General features: G+C 34.3%; 1 protein-coding gene across 6 annotated transcripts in view; it reads left to right on the forward strand.

Moving 5' to 3' along the window:
- The window catches only part of Tax1bp1 (Tax1 binding protein 1), an 84,863-nt gene that overhangs the window by 37,997 nt on the left and 28,010 nt on the right, over positions 1–18,856 (forward strand). For all 6 annotated transcript variants that reach the window (XM_063239910.1, XM_063239905.1, XM_063239919.1 and 3 more), the window contains exons 4-7: positions 12–199; positions 4,620–4,778; positions 17,467–17,615; positions 17,719–17,809. In XM_063239910.1, coding sequence (XP_063095980.1) covers positions 12–199; positions 4,620–4,778; positions 17,467–17,615; positions 17,719–17,809 — 587 coding nt within the window. The remainder of the gene's footprint in view (positions 1–11; positions 200–4,619; positions 4,779–17,466; positions 17,616–17,718; positions 17,810–18,856) is intronic.

Here is an 18,856-nt window from a genome sequence, read left to right on the forward strand (position 1 = left end):
TTATCTCTTAGGATATTACCTTCCAAATGATGATGGAGAATTTTATCAGTTCTGTTACGTCACCCATAAGGGTGAAATTCGTGGAGCAAGTACACCTTTCCAGTTTCGAGCTTCTTCTCCAGTTGAAGAGTTGCTTACTATGGAAGATGAAGGAAGTTCTGATATGTTGGTGGTGACCACAAAAGCTGGCCTTCTTGAGGTTGGTATTGGCAGTCAGAACAGAAGTCATGTTGCCTGACATTTTGAGAATTTTCAGGTTATAGAAGAGTGTCTACAAAAATCAAAAGCTTTAGCTAGGCACAGTGACACATACCTGTGACCTCAGATATTTCAGAGGCTGATAGGAGGATCACCTGTTCAAGATCTCCCTGAGCAGCTTAGTGAAACCCTGTCTCAAAATATTAAAAAACACAAAGGGCTAAGGATGTAAACTGGTAAGAGTTCCTCCATGTTCAGTCCCCAGTAATGCTAAGAAAAAATTAAAAAAAAAAAAAAAAAAAAACCCAAAAAAGTTTTTAAAAAGATTAATAATACACTTACAGTGTATTTTTAAAAATGCTTTTGAATCTTTAGTTATAATTCTTTCATTCATTTATTTTTACACTCATTATTTATATTTTGAGTCTTTCTCAGTGTAGTCTAGGCTGGCCTTGAACTCATTGTGTATCCCAGGCTGGCCTCAACTACAGCGATTCTCTACCTCAACCCTCCATGTGCTGGGATTACAGGCGTGTGTCACCATACCTGGCTTCTGTAACTCTTGTCTTGGTTCCATAGTGGTGGGGGCTGTTCTCCGGTCTGATGGTGTTTTGTATACAGTAGGCAATGCAGTAAATCTTTATTGAGAGAATTTAGACATAAAATTTTCCTTATGTTATCTTGCCCAAAGTTTCTTTCATGGTGACCCAATTCATTGATTGTTGAATAGTACCAGTTTGGGGGGTAAAGCTGATTGAAAGAATGGCATAAATTAGTAAATCTAACTAATGAATGTGAGCTTTGTTTTCCTGCACTGTGCACATGCTTTTTCTCAAGGATAGCAGTGAGTCAGGGAGGCAGGCCTTCCAGTCTCTTGATTTAGTTTAAGCATTTTTAAGTGATTCTTTTCCTTGTTCATCTGATCAAATGAATAAGCATAGATTATAAAAGTAAAGATGAAAAGTTTTTTTTTTTTTAACTCTTTTTAAAGTAGAATATTGTTAAGTTATGACACAGTACTGCTGGATGCCTAAATTTTTAGTAGTTTTGAAAGTGAAAATAAGATGACATTCTTATTTTATGGTCATATTTTTCAGCATCTTTATCTTATACCTAAAAATTAAGAGTGCTACATTTGAGTTGTTGTGATTAATTGTATTCAGTGCCTTTTATTGTAATAAAAATGAAATTCACTTTTTAGATTTTTTTGAAAATCATTTTTTAGATTGGTCACTATTTTTTTAAAATTTATTTTTGAATTTCATCTATTACAGGCCATTATTTTTTCTTTATAATTAGATGGATCCAATTAAACATGTAAATATTTGATGCCTTTGACTTATTTACCTCAAAGAATTGAAACTAGAAGAAAAAACCCAAGAGGTTATAATACTTTTATTAGACAGTCAAACTAGAAGTTTAGAAGGAATTAATCACTTTTATTGTGAATTCTTTCATATCTTGCTTTCCCTGTTCCAGAAATTCCTCTCTTATCTTAAATAAAGATATGTAATTTTTATAGGGTGACTAAAACATTTGTGGTGACAACTGCCTGGTGATCTAGGTTTTTAGCCTGGTATTTGAATGCTACTCAAAGATACTGAAATAAGCCTAGCTCCTGAGAAGAATGCAGTTAGCATTTATATTGCAATTTTTTGAATACTTGTTAGACCACCCTGATTTCAGATGCTCTTAACAGAAAATGGTAAGCATCTTGGTATCCACATCTTCCTTGTACTTTTTCTACAAGTAAATTGGGATATAGTATAAACTTATTTCTCTTCTTCCTTCTCTACAAAAGGTATTATGAACAATTTAGATTGCTGTCTCTTAAGTAAATATATCTGAGATAAAATGTTTTTGTTTTCTGATCCTTTTCTTTTGACAAATCTTAAATTTCCACATTTGTTAAAGTCTTCAATGATTTTATTTACTATTGTACAAAACTAATATACTCCTGAAACATTATCTGTGTTGCCCTTGATGTTAAAAATGATTAATGAGACAATTCTACACCTAGATTAGATAATGCACTAAAAAAGACATTTTAGGGATAGTAAGGATGTTTGACTATAGCTTACTTATTGGATGATACAAAATTATTTTTATTTATTTACTCTTCTGTGATACTGGGGATTGACCCAAGGAGTGCTGAGCTGCACGCTCAGCCCTTTCTTAATATTTTGAGGTAAGTCTTACCAAATTGACCAGGCTGGCCTAAAACTTTTTATCCTGTTGTCTTAGCCTTCTGAGTATCTAGGATTATAGGCATGCATCCCCTACACCCAGCTATACAAAATTATTTTTAGTTTTGTTGCTGTGATAATAACAGTGATTGAAAAACTGTCCTTATTAGGAGATACTTATTGCTGAAATATTTGTGAGTGGAGCATTTTCAATTTGTTTCACATGATTTAGCAACAGAAAAGGAAAGAAATTGTATAAATAAGCTTAAGTGAAGTATATAAAGGGAGAGAAAAGAAATATACAGCAAAGTATCAGGAGTGAAATAGAGAATTGAGGTAAATATATATTCTTCATAAAATCTTTACTATTTTGTGTTCTTGAAATATTTAAAAACATAAATTAGGGGCAGAAAAATATATATACACATACACATTTATCTGAATTTAAAAATATTTGTATTTAAGCTTTAGTAAGCTCTTTATAATGTATATATGAATATTTATTTATTTTTTTGTCTTTTTTGAGACGGGGTCTCGCTCTGCAGTTCAAACTGGCCTTAAGCTCACTTTGTAGCCCAGGCTGGCCTCGAACTCAACAATAATCCTCCCACCTCAGCTTCCCGAGTACTGGGATTTACAGTGAGCCACCATGCCCAGCAAAGAATATATGAATTAAATCACTGGGAAGAAGTGGTTTTCTAGTAATGTTTCTTTTTTTTTGGCATGTCAGTACATATTTTCATTTTTCGATCTGCCAACACATTTTGAACCAGGTTTAATAGCACTAAATTAGTAATACTATTGATCTTTATGATTAGTATATTTGGCCCTAATTTTCTGTTGATTTTATTGCACGTCATTTGTTGTAATCTACTGCAGATCATTTTTAAAAATAAAGTGTAAAAGAAATTTGATGATTAAATATACTTTTCCCTATTGACTTTCTCCTGGCTTTTTGATTTAGTTGGTAACAAGCTCATTCTAAAGTTTTTAGCTATTCAAACCAATTTAGAGTTTAAACACTTTGATTCTATGATCCTATGACCTTAAAAAAACTTAGAGTATATTAAAGAAAAGTACTTTATTTTACCCATGATATCTCCTTTGCAAAGTCTGTCCTCTGAGACTCCATTATTCCTTGGTTAGAAGCAAAGGCTTGTGATAAGAGGAATATTAACCATTTTATTTGCATTATTTTAGATACCTTTAATTTAGTAAAAATGGTTTTACAGTATTGGAATTCAGATTTTTCAGACCTGAAAAACTTAGTATTTCCATTAAGAATCACTTATACTTTCAATGTATGTTAAGTCTAAATTTTTGTGGTAAAACTTCTATTTTTAACATCATTTTAGTGTCACCTAACAGAAGCCATTATATACTTAGAAACTATGTGTTCTTCAGTACCTAGAATTTTTTCCTCCTTTTGTTGCCAGAGATCAAACTCGTGACCTTGCGCTTACCAGGTAAGTGCTTGAGCTGCTGAGCTAAATCCCTGGCCCCAGTACCTTCTTTAAAGAGCAAGGTAATAGTAATCCAATAGATGAAGGCCTTATGTGTCATACAGGGAAGTTCTTAATAGATTAAAAAGATTTCTTGCAGGAGCTGGGGATTTAGCTCAGTGGCATAAGCGCCTGCCTTGCAAGCAGGCAGTCGTGAGTTCGATCCCTGAGACCGATAAAAAAAAGGGGAAAAAAAAAAAAAGATTTTTTTGAAGATTTGCATTCAAGAAGTACACATTTTCTTCCTGTTGTTATTTGATTAGACTGACTAAAAAAGCCTAATAATGAATTCACTGACAAATTTTAATATGCTTTATTTTCAGTATGGGTTTGAAAGTAGATTAGCAAGCAGTCTCCTTATAAATTTCACACATTTTATTCCTTCTTTTACTATTTCTTTGCCCTATCAAAATAAAGTTCAAATTTATGATTCACATTAATTGGCTGATTGATATGAAGTAGGTTGAAAATAAACATTATTTCTGTGACTAGCTACATTATTTTTTTGATATTAAAAACTAAGTTTGTAGATGTGTTTTAGGATTAAGAAACAATTTACTGCCTGATTTGGTGGCCCACGCCTGTAATCCTATCACTCAGGAGGTGGAGGCAGAAGGATTGCTGTGAGTTCAAGGCCAGCCTGGGCGCATAGTGAGGCCTTATCTCAAAAAGACCAAAAAGGAAAGAAAGAAAGAAAGAAAGAAAACATTTACTTGGGATTTTTGTTTTACAGTTGAAAATTGAGAAAACTATGAAAGAAAAAGAAGAGTTGTTGAAGTTAATTTCTGTTCTGGAAAAAGAAACAGCACAACTTCGAGAACAAGTTGGGAGAATGGAAAGAGAACTTAACCAAGAGAAAGAAAGGTGTGAACACCTGCAAACAGAACAAAAGGTTAGTTGTGTCCTATGTAACTGATTGGAGTTCATGTCATGTTGCCTAAAACCCACACCTTCCAAGAACTGAACCGATTAAAGTGAGTGAAAAAGAGATAATGCATTTGAAGAAATGTTTATATAATAGTCAGTTCCTATTAACCTTTACCTTTGTCTTTTATTTTAAGAGGGTTAAAATACTTTTAGACTTTGGTAGTGAGAGTCTTGATAAGGTAGGCCTTGACAACTATTTCCAAATATTTTATATTCAATTCTGGAATACTTGATAGAATCATTTTTGGAGATGTGAAGAGATAGTGGAGGTATAATTAAAATCAATAAAGGAGCGATAGATAAATTTAAATTAGTTCCTAAAGAATTTAGTGAAATTTAAGATGTAGTAATAGAAAAAATTGTCAAAATCTTAATTTAAGAAATGCTGTAGTTTATCCTTATAAGTAGCACCTAGTTTGAATTGACTCTGTCCTGTTTTTTTTTTTTTTTTTTTTTGGGGGGGGGAGGGGGAGCAGAGTCTTGCTGTGTAGTTCATGCTGGCCTTGAACTCACTGTGTAGTCGAGACTGAGATTGCCCTTCAACTCACAGCAATTCTCCTGGCTCAGCCTTCCTAGTGCTGAGATTATAGCCGTGTGCCCCCCAAATCCCACCTGAATTGACACTTCCTTGAGCAAAGAAAAAGCATCTACAGAAAATAGTGTGACTTCATTAGATACACAGTTGAATTTGAGTAGAAGCAAAAATCAATGAAATAATAAAACAGTTGCTCGGTCATTGTTTAATACTTTCATAAGAAAAATAAGTTGTTTTGAAAAATCTTACATAGATTGTAGTTTTGTGGATGATAGTCTCACTTAAAGCTAATTGGATATCCTTTGTTCCTTTGACAGGATTAAACTTTTATTTCTGGAGAGATGGGTCTGTTCCATTATTCTTTTTTCAACAAATCCTAGAATAATTGCTTACTAATTGTTAATTGAACCACTGTAGTGATTCTTACTTTTATATTCTAGCGAAGTGGTTAAATTTTATTGCATACCTGAGCAGAGGTGATGTTCAAATAGGTAAATTCTGAAAAGATTTCTCTTAGTTTGTTCCATTTATTTGAGAATCACTTTTTGAATTAGATGGGAAGCATACTATCAAGTAATATGTGAACTTATAAATTTCTTCACGAATGTCTATAAAATCTTTCCCTCTGTCTCCATTACCATTATCCCTTTTAGTTCAAAAGGTATTCTCTCAGTTTTACTCTTGAAAATTCAAGAACACTTTATATCCTGCAGTAGAATTGGGATTTGTATTTGGTTAAGGAACATTTCTTTCATTTGAACTTTTAAAACAGGTATGGTAAATATTAAAATACAGTAAAATCACATAATATGTGCCCACCTTAATATTAGGACACAGTTAAATTTCTTAACTCATTTCTTGTAACTCCTTTGTCTCTTAGTCTATATACTTAGCACTTTTTTCTTATTCTTTATATACAGTATTTCCCTGGATAGTTGTACTTAGATTTGGCAGTTTTCCAAACTGGAATACTAATCTTTTTTCTTTCATACTGATACAAGCCTGAGAGATAGAGGTGAGATAGAAAATGAATCTTGCTGTGTCTTAAGTCCATGAGACTAAGAATACTGTGATACATACATAACCTTTGAAGTTTCAACTCTGATCAGGTTGAAATTTTAGGATGATTAAGAAAATAGGGAAGGCAGAATGATAGACTTTCATTTGTGTAAATTTACTTGCATATATCAGGCCATACCACTAGTTCAGCTGTGTACAGTATATATGAGATTTAAATGGTTCTGTTTATTCAGGTGATATCAGATCACAAGCATTACATGCAGGACTAAAGCTTATTCTAATAGACTGCGAAAATGGTAGACTGAAGTCAGAGGACTTGTGAAGCAAAACTTGCAGGAAATTGTGGCTTTGGTGCCCAAAGAAGGTCTTGAGCACAAGTTTTATAGGGCAACTTCTAGATCTTAATGACCATCATCTTGGAGATTTTTTTCCTTGCTGGTATTCTTGTATTGGAACATATACCCTGAGAAGTATTTGTTTTGTTTTGTTCTTTTGATGGATGTTTAGGTTGTTTCTAGGATCTGATTATTACGAACTGTGTTGCTACAAACATGGGTGCACACACAGTGCATACACTGTGGTTTGATGTTTTTAATTCTTTTGAGAGGATACCCAGAAGGGGAATAACTGGGTTGAATGGGACCTCTAATCTTAGTTTTTTAAAGGAATGTCCACACTGATCTCCACTGTGGCTGTATCAGTTTGCATTCCCACAAACAGTGGAAAAGGGTGTGTTTTTCCCCATACCCCCTCGGGCATTCACTATTGCTCGATTTCTTGATAGTAGCCATTCTTTCTGGGGTAAGGTGGCTTCTCAGTGCTGTTTTAATTTGCCTTTCCTGAATGACAGGTGATGCTGAACATTTTTTCACACATTTATTTGTTTTGCTCTTTGTATTTTTTCATATGAGAAGTATGTATTCATCTGAGCTGCCCAGTTTTGGATTGGGTCTTTAAATCTGGGAGGGCTTTTTTTTTGAGTTCTTTGAGGAACAGATGGCAAACATCTCCCATATTGTGGGTTGTCTCTTCATTCTGTTAGTGGTTTCTCTTGCTATGCAAAAGCTTTTCAGTAGAGTGAGATCCTAGTTGTTTGTTCTTTGTGATAGTTCTTGTGCAATCTGAATTTTGTTGATAAAGTCTTTGCTTATGCCAATGTCTTTAAGAGTTTTACCTATTCCATCTTCCTTCAGATTTAATGTTTCTGTTTTAATATTAAGATCTTTGATCCATTCTGACACCAGCTCAGTAACATGGTGAAAGATACAAATCCAGTTTTAATCTTTAGCATATAGAGCCAGTTTTTCCAGCATCATTTATGAAAGAGGCTGTCTTTCTTTCAGTGAATGTGTTTGGCACCATTGTCAAAGATAAGGTGGCTTAGTGTATCTGGGAGTTGTTTCTACATCTTCTAGTCTATTTCATTGATCCCTGAGTCTGTTTTTTGTGTCAATACCACACCGTTTCGTTTCGTTTCTTTTTTTTTTTTAATTTAAGGAGAAAAAGAAAAAAACAGAAAAAGGGTACAAGTTATGCAGAATTTAAAAAAAAAACAGTAGGAAATCACTAGTTAATAGATTACATATTGGCATCTTAGAAATAGTTGTTCAAGTTATAAAATAAAAGCATATAAAGTGGACATTCAAACAGTGAGACTGCAACAGTTCTGTTCAATGATCCAACAAAAACTTAAGTAATATGGTTATCTTATACACTTAAATATACATGCAGTTACATCCTTTAGAGCACTTTCTTTTCCTCTCTTTTTTACAATAACAGTTACACATTTTGGGTTTTATTACTCCCACAGTTCTTATTACTTTTTTTTTTTTTGAAGAGAATAAAACCAAATGTGACATAATAAAACAGTCAGTCAAATCAAAAATCAAAAGGATGGACATAGTACATAATGTAAAAACAGAATACAAGGTGATCAACAATGGTTACCATAATGCCTCTTGCTATCTTAAAGAGAATTGCCTATATCATCAATTACAATAAAATTGAACAAAACAGTAAGAACAAAATCAATAAAACCAAAACATTCGAGACATTACAGGACTTCAAAAGAAGATAATAGTCAAACCAGAATGGGCATCATAGTGAATCTTACTGTCTTCACAGTTGTTGCCTATACTCTCAAACTTGGTACTATCAAGCAAAACAGAAGAGAGTAAAATCAGTCAAAACAAGATGGTGAGAACAATACAGGGCTTCAAATCAAGTTAATAGGAAATCAAAGTGGGTTACTATAATATATCCTGCTATTTTTTATTTTTCCCTTAATTAAAAAGCTAAAAATAAAAAAATAAATAATAAAAAAAGGAGAATGAGATAAAGGAGGACATAACAACAAAACAGCACAGGTCAAAACGTAACCATTTAAGCAAAATGGTGTTTCACCACAAGATATCCTGACATAAAAGTAGTTACCATAGTGTCTCTTTCCTTGAAATCTTTGAGTATAACTTTGTATACTGTAGCATCAAACATATCAAGACAATGTAAAACCATTCAAGAGAATGACAGTATTTCAGGGTATTTAGAACCAACTAACAGAAAATGAACAATAGTTTCTGTATTGTCTCCTTGTCTATAAAAGTTTTTGTTTATATTATCACATATAATAAAATCCAATAAGATACAGCATGGTAAGACCGATGGAGACAGAAGCACAAAAGCTTGATGGGACTTCAAAACAAGATGATATTAAATCAGTACTATCTATTATGATGTCTTGTTTTCTCCAAAATAGCTGTTCCTACCATCCAACCTTCTCTGCCTCATTTCTGTTGAGCTCTTATTTTGTCATTAGTTGTCAGTTTGTCTTCTTCATTTCGCTTTCTGCTCCATTCATTGTGGCCTCTCTGCCACTGTTTCTGGAATCTTGGTATTTTTCTCTTGTAGAATGTCCTGCAGTATTCTCTGTAGAGTTGAACTGGTGGTTGTAAATTCCCCTAGTTCCTCTTTATCCTGGAAGCACCTTGTTTTTCCATTAATTTGTAGGGACAGTTGTGCAGGATATATCAATTTTGGCTGCAGGTTATTGTCTTTCAAAGCTTGAATTATTTAGCCCCCAGCTCTTTGTGATTTGATGGTTTGTGCCGAGAAGTCTGCTATAATCCTGATAGGTGTTCCCTTATAAGTGATCTGTTTCTTGTCTCTGATGGCTTTTAATATTCTGTTCTTATATTGGATTTCTGGAATTTTGATTATTATATGCCTGGATGTAGTTTTGTTTGGGTTTTAGGTGGCTGGGGTCCTGTATGTCTTATAGATCTGAGTATCTTTACCTTTTCCTATATTAGGGAAGTTCTCCTTGATTATTTCTGTGAATAGTCTTTTTAGTTCATTTGTTTGTATCCCGGCTTCTTCCTTTACATTCTTAATTCTTAAGTTATAGCTCCTCTTATCATCTTCTAGCCTTTGTATTGTTACTGCTTGTTTCCTTGTTATTTTTAAGAAGTTTTTTCTTTCATGCTCGCACATTACAAATCTGTCCTCCAGTTCAGATAATCTATCTTTAGTTTTTTTTAAGCTGTTATGCCAGCTTTCAATAGAGTTTTTAGTTTTCTGGTAATCTCTTTGAACCTGCTTCATGTATTCTACGTTTTCTCTGTTTTCTCCATCAAACATTTCTCCCCTTCTTTTCTGTTCTTCCATTCCACCATCTGTTTTTTCTTGGGGGTGCTTAGCATTTCTTTAACTATTCTACTTATATCTTGCTTTACTTGGTTAAATACTTCACTTTTGAACTCGTCTATGAGGTCCCAGAGATAATGCTTTATGTCTATTGGTGCCGTGCCTGATATTGCATGTTTTCTGTCCTCATTCTCCTTTGCATTTACCTTTCCTGGATCAGTGTTCTCAGGATTGGGGACTGAGGACCCTTTCTTGTTGCTCCCTCTTCCCATACTTTTTGTTCCTTCCATATAAGTGTATATAGGAGACCCAGTTTCTTTCTTTGTTGGTTACAGTTTGTTTGAATTGTGCCCACTAGGTGTTTCTGCCCACTGCAGTGTACTAGGGAGACACAGACCTGGGCAGCCTCTGGGGGGCCCACCCCCTCCAGGTCAGTCAACCTGCTGAAGGCTTCACTGCATTAGGATGCACTGCCAGGCGCAGGGACCTGGTTTGGGCTAGCCTGCTGGATCTTAGTCCGTGGCGTCACTCACGTCAAGCGCTCCCCACCAATCCCGCTTGAGAGGGCACTGTGTGATTGAAGTCGCTGTGGTGTCCTGTTCTGGCTAGTCTGCGTGGTCCCTGAATGTCCTCTGTTGGAGCCTCCTAGTCTATGGAAGGGTCCCCGTTCCTGTCACTCACTGCAGGTGGATGCGGGGCTCCCCGCCAGCTCTGCTCTCAATTCGGTTCGCTGATTCCCGCTCTCAGAGCTTTCGCGTCTCTATCCCTGCTCTGCTGATTCAGATGCAACAGCTGCAGCAGGAAATTCAAGCCACGGTTTCCAGAGGTGTGGGTTCCAGCTTCAGCACTGAGACTTTAGCTGTTCCAGTCATAGCACCGGGATTGCATTTCCAGTTGATTTCTCTCAGCTTAGTTCATTTCTGGGTTGACAAGGTATATCTTCCCCCTGCTTAGGACTCTCCACACCGCACCATTCTTGGAATCTAAGCTGGCTATTTCAGAGAGCCTCCATAGCTGCTGTTATCTATCCGCCATGTTCTCCTTTAGGCTCTGCTACTTACTTTTTTGCCCTCTGAGTTGGTTGTTTGAATATGCTAGGATGTTTACTCTAGCTTCTAAGTTTCTACTTTTTAAAACTTTATTCGTAGTTGCTGCATTTTCTGTTCATGAATCGATACTTGAAGTAATTTAAAATAGTAGTTGAATTCAGGTATAATCAGTGGCATATTTTGTACCTTACCTTATTAATTACATAGCGAATACTTTTTTTTTCTGAATGACAAAGTTTACTTAAATATTAGTCAGGATTAATAGTGAATTAAAGTGAAGAAAAAATCCCAGCAGTATAAAATAAAAGCCTTTTTTTTAAAAAAAAGAAAAAAAGTAATAATCCTGTGTGGTGAGAATGTCTGTGGCATATTTGCTGCTTTTCATGATTATTTACGGGCCCAGCCTCCTTTCATATCATTCTCCTGCCTCCACTTACACTTTTAGAGACTTTACATGTTTAGGATTGAAATTTGTTACTGTTATATCCGGTAGGTTGAAAGAGGAAGGGGGTCTTACACAAGGCAAGTTCAATAATCAGAGTTACAGATGTGGAAGTAATATGTATCATGTTGTTTATATTCTGCAGAGAATTTAGATGATTATATTATCAGAAACTAGTACTAGTTAGGCAGCTGTAGGTGTTGGTATGGTCAAAAGGTTGTAATTTGGCACAGCCCGCAATACAAATGGAATATTCTTTGAATTTACTAATTTTTGAATGATATATTGGAAATAACTGCTAGTATCTTAAAAACAAAATTTTATTTTTAATACCAGTATTTTATAAAGGTTATATCTAGATTAGGTAAAAATCAAATAACAACAATAAAAATGAATTTACAAAAATTTTAATACTTTGATTTTTTTATACTTAAATGTTCCTTTACTGTTGTAGAAAACTTTTTGTTTCAGGATGTTGTAAAGTCACAGTTGTTCTGAGTTCTAGCATCTATTAGTTGCATAACTTGGTAAACTTCTGTGGCTTAGTCTTCTTAAATGCACATAAACATTATAAATGTTCCTAAATTTTAGGGCATATGCAGATCAAATGAAAATTCACATAAACCATAGGGTAGCATTCGTTTGTCTCTCAAGAAAGGTATTGTTACTGCGCTTGTTATTCAGTTGGACAGTGGTAGTTTAGGGTATGTGATATTTATTATAGGCTGAGTATCCCTATTGCAAAATACCAAATTAGAAGTGCTTCAAAATTGGGTACATTTTGGGTACTAACATGATGCTATAGTGGATAATTTCCATACCTGACCTCATATAATGAGCTGTACTCAAAATGTACAAAAGTATTGAAAGTCATAAAGCTATCATCAGGCTGTATGTCTAAAGTCTATATGAAAGATGCAGATTTCATGTTTGGACTTGGGATGCACCCCCAGTATACCATATTACTTGTAGGCAGGTACTTCAGAGCTTGAAAGAAATTTGAAATTCAAAACACTTGGGTTCTTTGGCATTTTGGCTAAGTAATGTTCAACCTGTGTATTGCTGAAAATCAGTTTTGAATTTCTGTTTGTCCCTTACCAGTTGTCATTGAGAAAAGAAGACGCAAGGGTTTACGCATATGAATAACTATAATTTATATGTGTCCTAGTGATGAATTCTTTAAAGCCAATAGATAGTTTCTGCTTTACTATTAATAGTTTTAGAAGAATTCTAACATCGTTTTCTAAAATATATTTATTTTTGAACTGAGACATAATTTTTGTATGACTATTGAACTGTAAAGTTGAAGCCTTTTTGTTTGTAAGACTGTAACAAAGATATATTGCTCTACATTTTCCTACTTGTTCCTTGACTCCTTAAAAGTACATAGGAAGGGCAGGCTTGGTGGCACACACTTGTAATCCCAGTGCTCAGCAGGCTGAGGCAGAGTGATCACTGAGGATTCAAGGCCAGCCTGGGCTACAAAGTGAGTTCAAGGCCAGTCTCAACTGTATAGGAAAACTTTGTTACACACACAAAAACCCTCCACTCCAGAAAAAAAACCCATGTGAAACCCAGTGCTGAAAATTGCTTTTCTGTGAAATAGGTTAATGTTCAGGAAATAATTTAGAACTTAGATCTGTTTGGAGCCCATTTTTTCCTCTTTACTACTTCACCCAAAAAATTTTAATGCTTTGGTTGTATTATTTACTTCTAGAAGTAGATTTTAAATGTATTCATTCATAAAAGATTTTTTGGCAGTTAATGAGTGGAAAGTAGCCTTCATTACATTTTATAAACTTTGCTGTCCTGAAATATGGCTGAGAGTCATTCTTTGTGACTACTTTTCTTGATGAATTTTTTACTATTACCCCCTCCCTCCCATGTCCCACTCCCTGCTCCACACTGGTGATTGAACCAGGGCCTTCATTCTGAGGTACATTCCCAGCCCCTTTAACCTTTTTCCCCTTCGTTTTGAAACAGTGTCTTGCTAAATCAAATTGCCTAGAGTGCTGGAATTATAGGCACGCATCTCTATACTCAGCTGTTACTGTTTGATTGAATAAATGTATAAGATTTTCTAAAGATAAATTTGAAGCTTGTAAGTATAAAGAGATTGTAATATTTTATCTTTTAAAGATCTTTACATTCAGAGATTTTGGATAACAACTAAATTACAATTTTAGTCATGTTATTTTAAAGATACAAAGAGACAGTAGAAATAAGACAAAAACCTGAAAGCAATTTAAACATTTCATACTTGTGGGGGAAACGTTAAGAAAATTACTGGCTTACTGATTCTTAATTATTTAGCGTATTACTGTAATGCCATGAAGAATTTATTCTATACTGTCAGTTATATTTTTATCTGGTAGATTTCTGGAGCCAGAGAAGATACATTTGTATTTTATATAACTGTATATAGAGTGTGGTATTTTTGTTGGTTTAAGGAGCAAGATGTTTGAGAAAAGTTATTTTAAGTCAAGTGAGTAAAATATAATTTAAAATTTGACTAGCAATTTCTGTAGATGACAATTCTTTTGCCAACAATTTGTTATTTAAAGTATTCTGGTTATGATTTACTAATTCTTCCCATTTACATTATGAATCCAGAATACTGTAATTGTTTTTAAGATAATTGTAGTGATATATCTTGTTTACTTCATATGTATTATAGCTGTTTATAAACAAAATATTGTCATTTTTAAACATGAATTGTGCTCTTATTTTGAATACTTGTAGTTTGTGTTTGGCACATAAATAAGTGGTCCACAATCTTTTAATCTGATTACTCATGCCTGAGAGTAGAGGATTATGACTTGGAGGAATTCGTAATCATGGCTTCTGGGAACAATAATGTTTTAATTTAGGAGAACGCTAGAAATCCCTTTCAAGAGTTTAAAATGTCCAAATCTCTTTATCTCCCTTTGCCCTAATTTTTGTGACTTTTTTTAAAACCTCAGTGTACAGTGTAACAGACTTGATTATCTGTTGATAATTTTTGTCTTTTAATATTGAAATTGATATCCTTCGGCATGAGTTACAAGTTATAGCCAAATGAATATTTATCACAAGTTTCAGTTGTTATTTAGCAGCTATTACAGATTTTATTCTTTTATTTTTTCTTTTAAAATTTTATTTAAAGAAAGAAAATTAAAAATAGAAAAAAGAAAGGTTGAATAATACAGAAATAAAAAAATTAACAAAATCACTAATTAGTACATTGCATACTGTCATCTTAAAAATAGTTGTTAAAGTTACGAAATCAAAGCATAAAAGTGGCTAGACACTCAAACATTGACAGTGCAAAGTCTTCTGTTCAGTGATCTAACGGAAATTTAGTCATCTGGGCATCTGTCTCCCACAATATGTATACCGTTATGTCGTTTAGAGTATTTTCCTTCTCTTTCACTTTAACAGAATCTATTATAGTTTTTGAATCTTATTACTGTTAGTTTTTATTATTTTTTACATTAGAGAGACAATGTGATATTTACTAATGTGAGTGTTACTTATTTCACTAATGAGGATATTTTCAAATTGCCTCCATTTACCTATAACGGACTCAAGATCATCATCCTTTTTTATAGCCGAGTAGTATTCCATTGTATAAAAATACCACGTCTTTTGTTATCCACTCTGTGGTTGATGGGCATTTTGGTTGTTTCCAAGATTTAGTTATTACAAACTGTGCTGTGTGAACATGGGTGCACATATATCATTGTGACATGGCCTTTGCAAATTTTCTGGGCAAATACCCAGGAGGGGAGATTTTATTCTTTTAAAGCTTTTTTTCCTTAAAAACAAGCAAGTATGATTCTTAGTTGTTTGAAAATTTCATACTAAGAAAGACTTAACTACATTGGAGATACTTATGCTTTGCTCAGGAATGAAAACTACAAGCCCAAACAACACCATATCATTTTCATGCCTTTTGAGAATAAGCTGATATCTGCCAACAGGTGCCTTTGTTTATGAGGGCCAGAGAAAAAGTCTGAGACATTAAAGTGCAGTGAAACCTAGTTTGTGATTCACTATGAAGTTAACTGACTTCTAGCAAAGTCATTGGCTGGTTTTGTATGGAATTGCTCATGAATTTTTAAAAACATTCTTTCTCTACATTTTTTTTTTTGAATGCTGTTTACCCAGTATAAATCTTCATTATTTACTGAATCAGTTTACTCTTTGCTTTTGGGCAAACTAGCCTTTGTCCTAGGGAGAAGTACTTGGAATGTCAAAAGAACATTTAGTAACCCTAAAAAGAAAAAATGTGAGAAGCTTTTCAAAAACCTCTGGCTCTTCATAACTCAATAAATTAAATACTGAAAATGTGTCAAATATTTACAAGAATTGTTTATGTTGACTAACATATGGCAGAAGGAATAAATGTTATTTTGTTTCTTTAGATTGGAACCAGAAAAACATTTAATTTTGGTTGTTGTTACAAATTTAGTGAGGCCCTGAGAAAAAAATTTTTTGAGGCTCTGGAAAATTCAATTTGCTCTAAACAAAACCAAAACCAATAGCGTGTCATCTGGTCACAAATGTGTTTACAAAATTTGACTGGATCACTTTATGCAAAGTAAATGGGTTTGATTTTTCATATTGGTAGAGTAGTATATTTTAGATGTGTTTTAATTTATCTTGTTTTAGGTAGGTATTATATATTGTTTTGGAGGAAATATTAAAAATTTTTATTTTTGCAGAACTGGGTATTGTCTGATCCTCAAACAGCTGTGCGACATCCCCAGACTTTCAAATTTTTTTTAATAAAAATAATTTGACCTAATTTTCAGTTCTCTTCATGTATACTTTAAATAACAGTATGTCCATACATATTGTTATACTTGAAGCTTACAATTTAATAAGCCAGCTAGAAGAGACAGTGTAACAGAGGGTTAGCGAAGAGTTTAATGTAATTCTTATCACTGTGTTTTTTGAACTGATCTAATAAAACAGTTTGAAGTCTAAGCCTGGTGGTGCACACCCGTAATCCAAGCAGTGTGGCATGCCGAGGCAGAAAGATCTTGAGTTTAAGTACGGACTGGCAATCTCACAGAATAAAAAGGGCTTGACATGTGGCTCAGTGCAGAAGGCTTGGGTACAGTCCCCTATACTTGGGAAAAAAAAGTTCTTTTAAGCTTTTAAATTATCTGTTTGAAAGCAGAATATTTTATTTTAATTCTATTCTATTATTGTGTTTGAGTATTTGTTTAAGCTTCCAAGATACACTGGCAAGACATTACAACATCGCTTTATACATTTATTGTAATGCTTTGATAGCACTTAGTGATGTATACCAGCAGTAGGTGTTAACCTTACTAGTGTCAAATGCCAGGCAAAAGTGACTAAGTTTTTAAAATTTCTTGTCTCATTTTGTTGCCTGTCACTACTAGAGACATTAGTGAAATTGACAGACACGGTGCATGGAAAGTTTGTGGGGCAGGGAAATACATAAATATAGATAAAGGTACAGAAATAGATTTATAGATATGTAGTATAGCATAAAAAATATAAGTGTATGCAAACAGTTTTCAGTGTAGTTTATAGTCTTGGCTTATATATTTTGGAGGGACAAATGTTTAGATTAAGATTATAAGACTAGAAGCTGAGATATAGTCAGCAGTGCAGTGCCTGCCTGGCAAGCTCCAAATTCGATTTCTGGTAACCCAAAAAAATAAATAAAAAAGATGTTAAGACTGCAAAGCATTATGATGTGGTGGTGCAGGCCTGTAATTCCAGCTGCTCAGGAGGCAAAGGCAAGAGCCAGGCAGTGCAACTTACCTAGTTGATTGTTTGAACTGATGTGAGGAAAAGTGTAACAGCTTGTGTGAAAACACAAAAATAGGTTGAGATGGGACTCACTGCCCTCTAGCTTAGTACCACGAAAAACAAAGACGTTGAGGTTTGCTGAAAATAGACAAAGATGCTTTACTGATCTTTCCTCACATACCTTGTTTCTAAGGGTCTTATTGAAGTGTCACAAAATTTAAAAATGGAAAATGAAGAGTTTAAGAAGCGATACAGTGATGCTACGTCTAAAGCTCTCCAGCTTGAGGAAGATATTGTATCAGTGACACATAAAGCAATTGAAAAAGAAACTGAATTAGACAGGTATTTATGATGCTTTTGAAAAATAATTTAACCTTGTTTTAATAAGATTTTTTTGATTTATCTGTACATTGACTCAGTTTGATTTATCTATATCTTGACTCAGTTTAAAGGACAAACTCAGAAAGGCAGAGTATGAAAGAGAACAACTTGAATGTCAGTTGAAGACTGAAAAGGACGAGAAGGAACTTTATAAGGTAAGGAAGGTGTTCTTTTCCTTTCTCTTGGTTACCTTTGTTTTGTGTAGATCGCTCATTAGGGTGGTGAGCCAGGAGTTTGAGCTGTGGGTTCTAGTTCCTAGGGGTGCTTGACCTGGAGGCTTGCTTTCGTGATGACTCACCAACAGCGTTTATAGCTCTTGTACAAGGCCTCTCCGTGGGCTGCTTGCGTGTCTTCTTCACGTATAGTCAGCTTCCCTGAGCAGCCCCAGGAAGGTGGGAGCTCCGAGAAAGTCTCAAGTCACGGTGTATATTGCCTTAAAAGTTGGTTTTTAGGAAGTTAAATAGTTGGAAGTTTAGATACTTAGGTACTGTAAGTTACCGTAGTTTAGTAACAACAAGATATTTGTTTATTAGAATTTACATGACCAAACACTTTTACCTTTTTAAGAACATATTTTAAAGCATCAGCATGCCTGTAATCCCAGCCCTTGGGAGGCCGAGGCCAGGAGATTGCTGCAAATTAAAAGTCCAGCCTGAGCTACAAAGTGATTTTAAGGCCAGCCTAAACTGCAGTGAGACTCTGTCTCAAAAAGAAAAAAAAAGAAAAAAAAAAGAGGAGGAGAAGGAGACATTTTGCCTTAGGGAGAGGGTAATAGTTTATTTAATCGATGGGATCCTGTTTTAGAGAAATCCTCAGAGGTTGTCATTTTACAGAGGTGTCCTTGTTGCTAGTGAATCTTCGCCTTTTGAAGTTTTTCTTTTTTTAAGTATACCTACAGTAAAGTTGGCTTAAGAGTATCATGTTGTGGGTGCAAATTGAGACTTTCTGAAGTTGCTAATAAACATTTCCTGAAGAAAGTTCCATATGAGAACATTCTTAGTTGTCAGGTTCACTTTACATGTTGATGAGCTGATTGCATAAAACTTGGGGAGTTTAAAAAGTGGTGCTGGAAAGATGCTGATGCTGACATCTTCAGAGAACCACAAGTTACAGTCTATCATTGTGATGGAAGTTAGCCTTTCAAGTTTCCTGTACATATAAAGAATGAAGTATAAGCTGAGTATGGTGATGGAAGGCCAAGG

Source organism: Cavia porcellus, unplaced genomic scaffold, assembly GCF_034190915.1.
Source record: "Cavia porcellus strain 051 isolate PalLab524CR breed Dunkin Hartley unplaced genomic scaffold, mCavPor4.1 scaffold_2, whole genome shotgun sequence".
Taxonomy (NCBI): domain Eukaryota; kingdom Metazoa; phylum Chordata; class Mammalia; order Rodentia; family Caviidae; genus Cavia; species Cavia porcellus.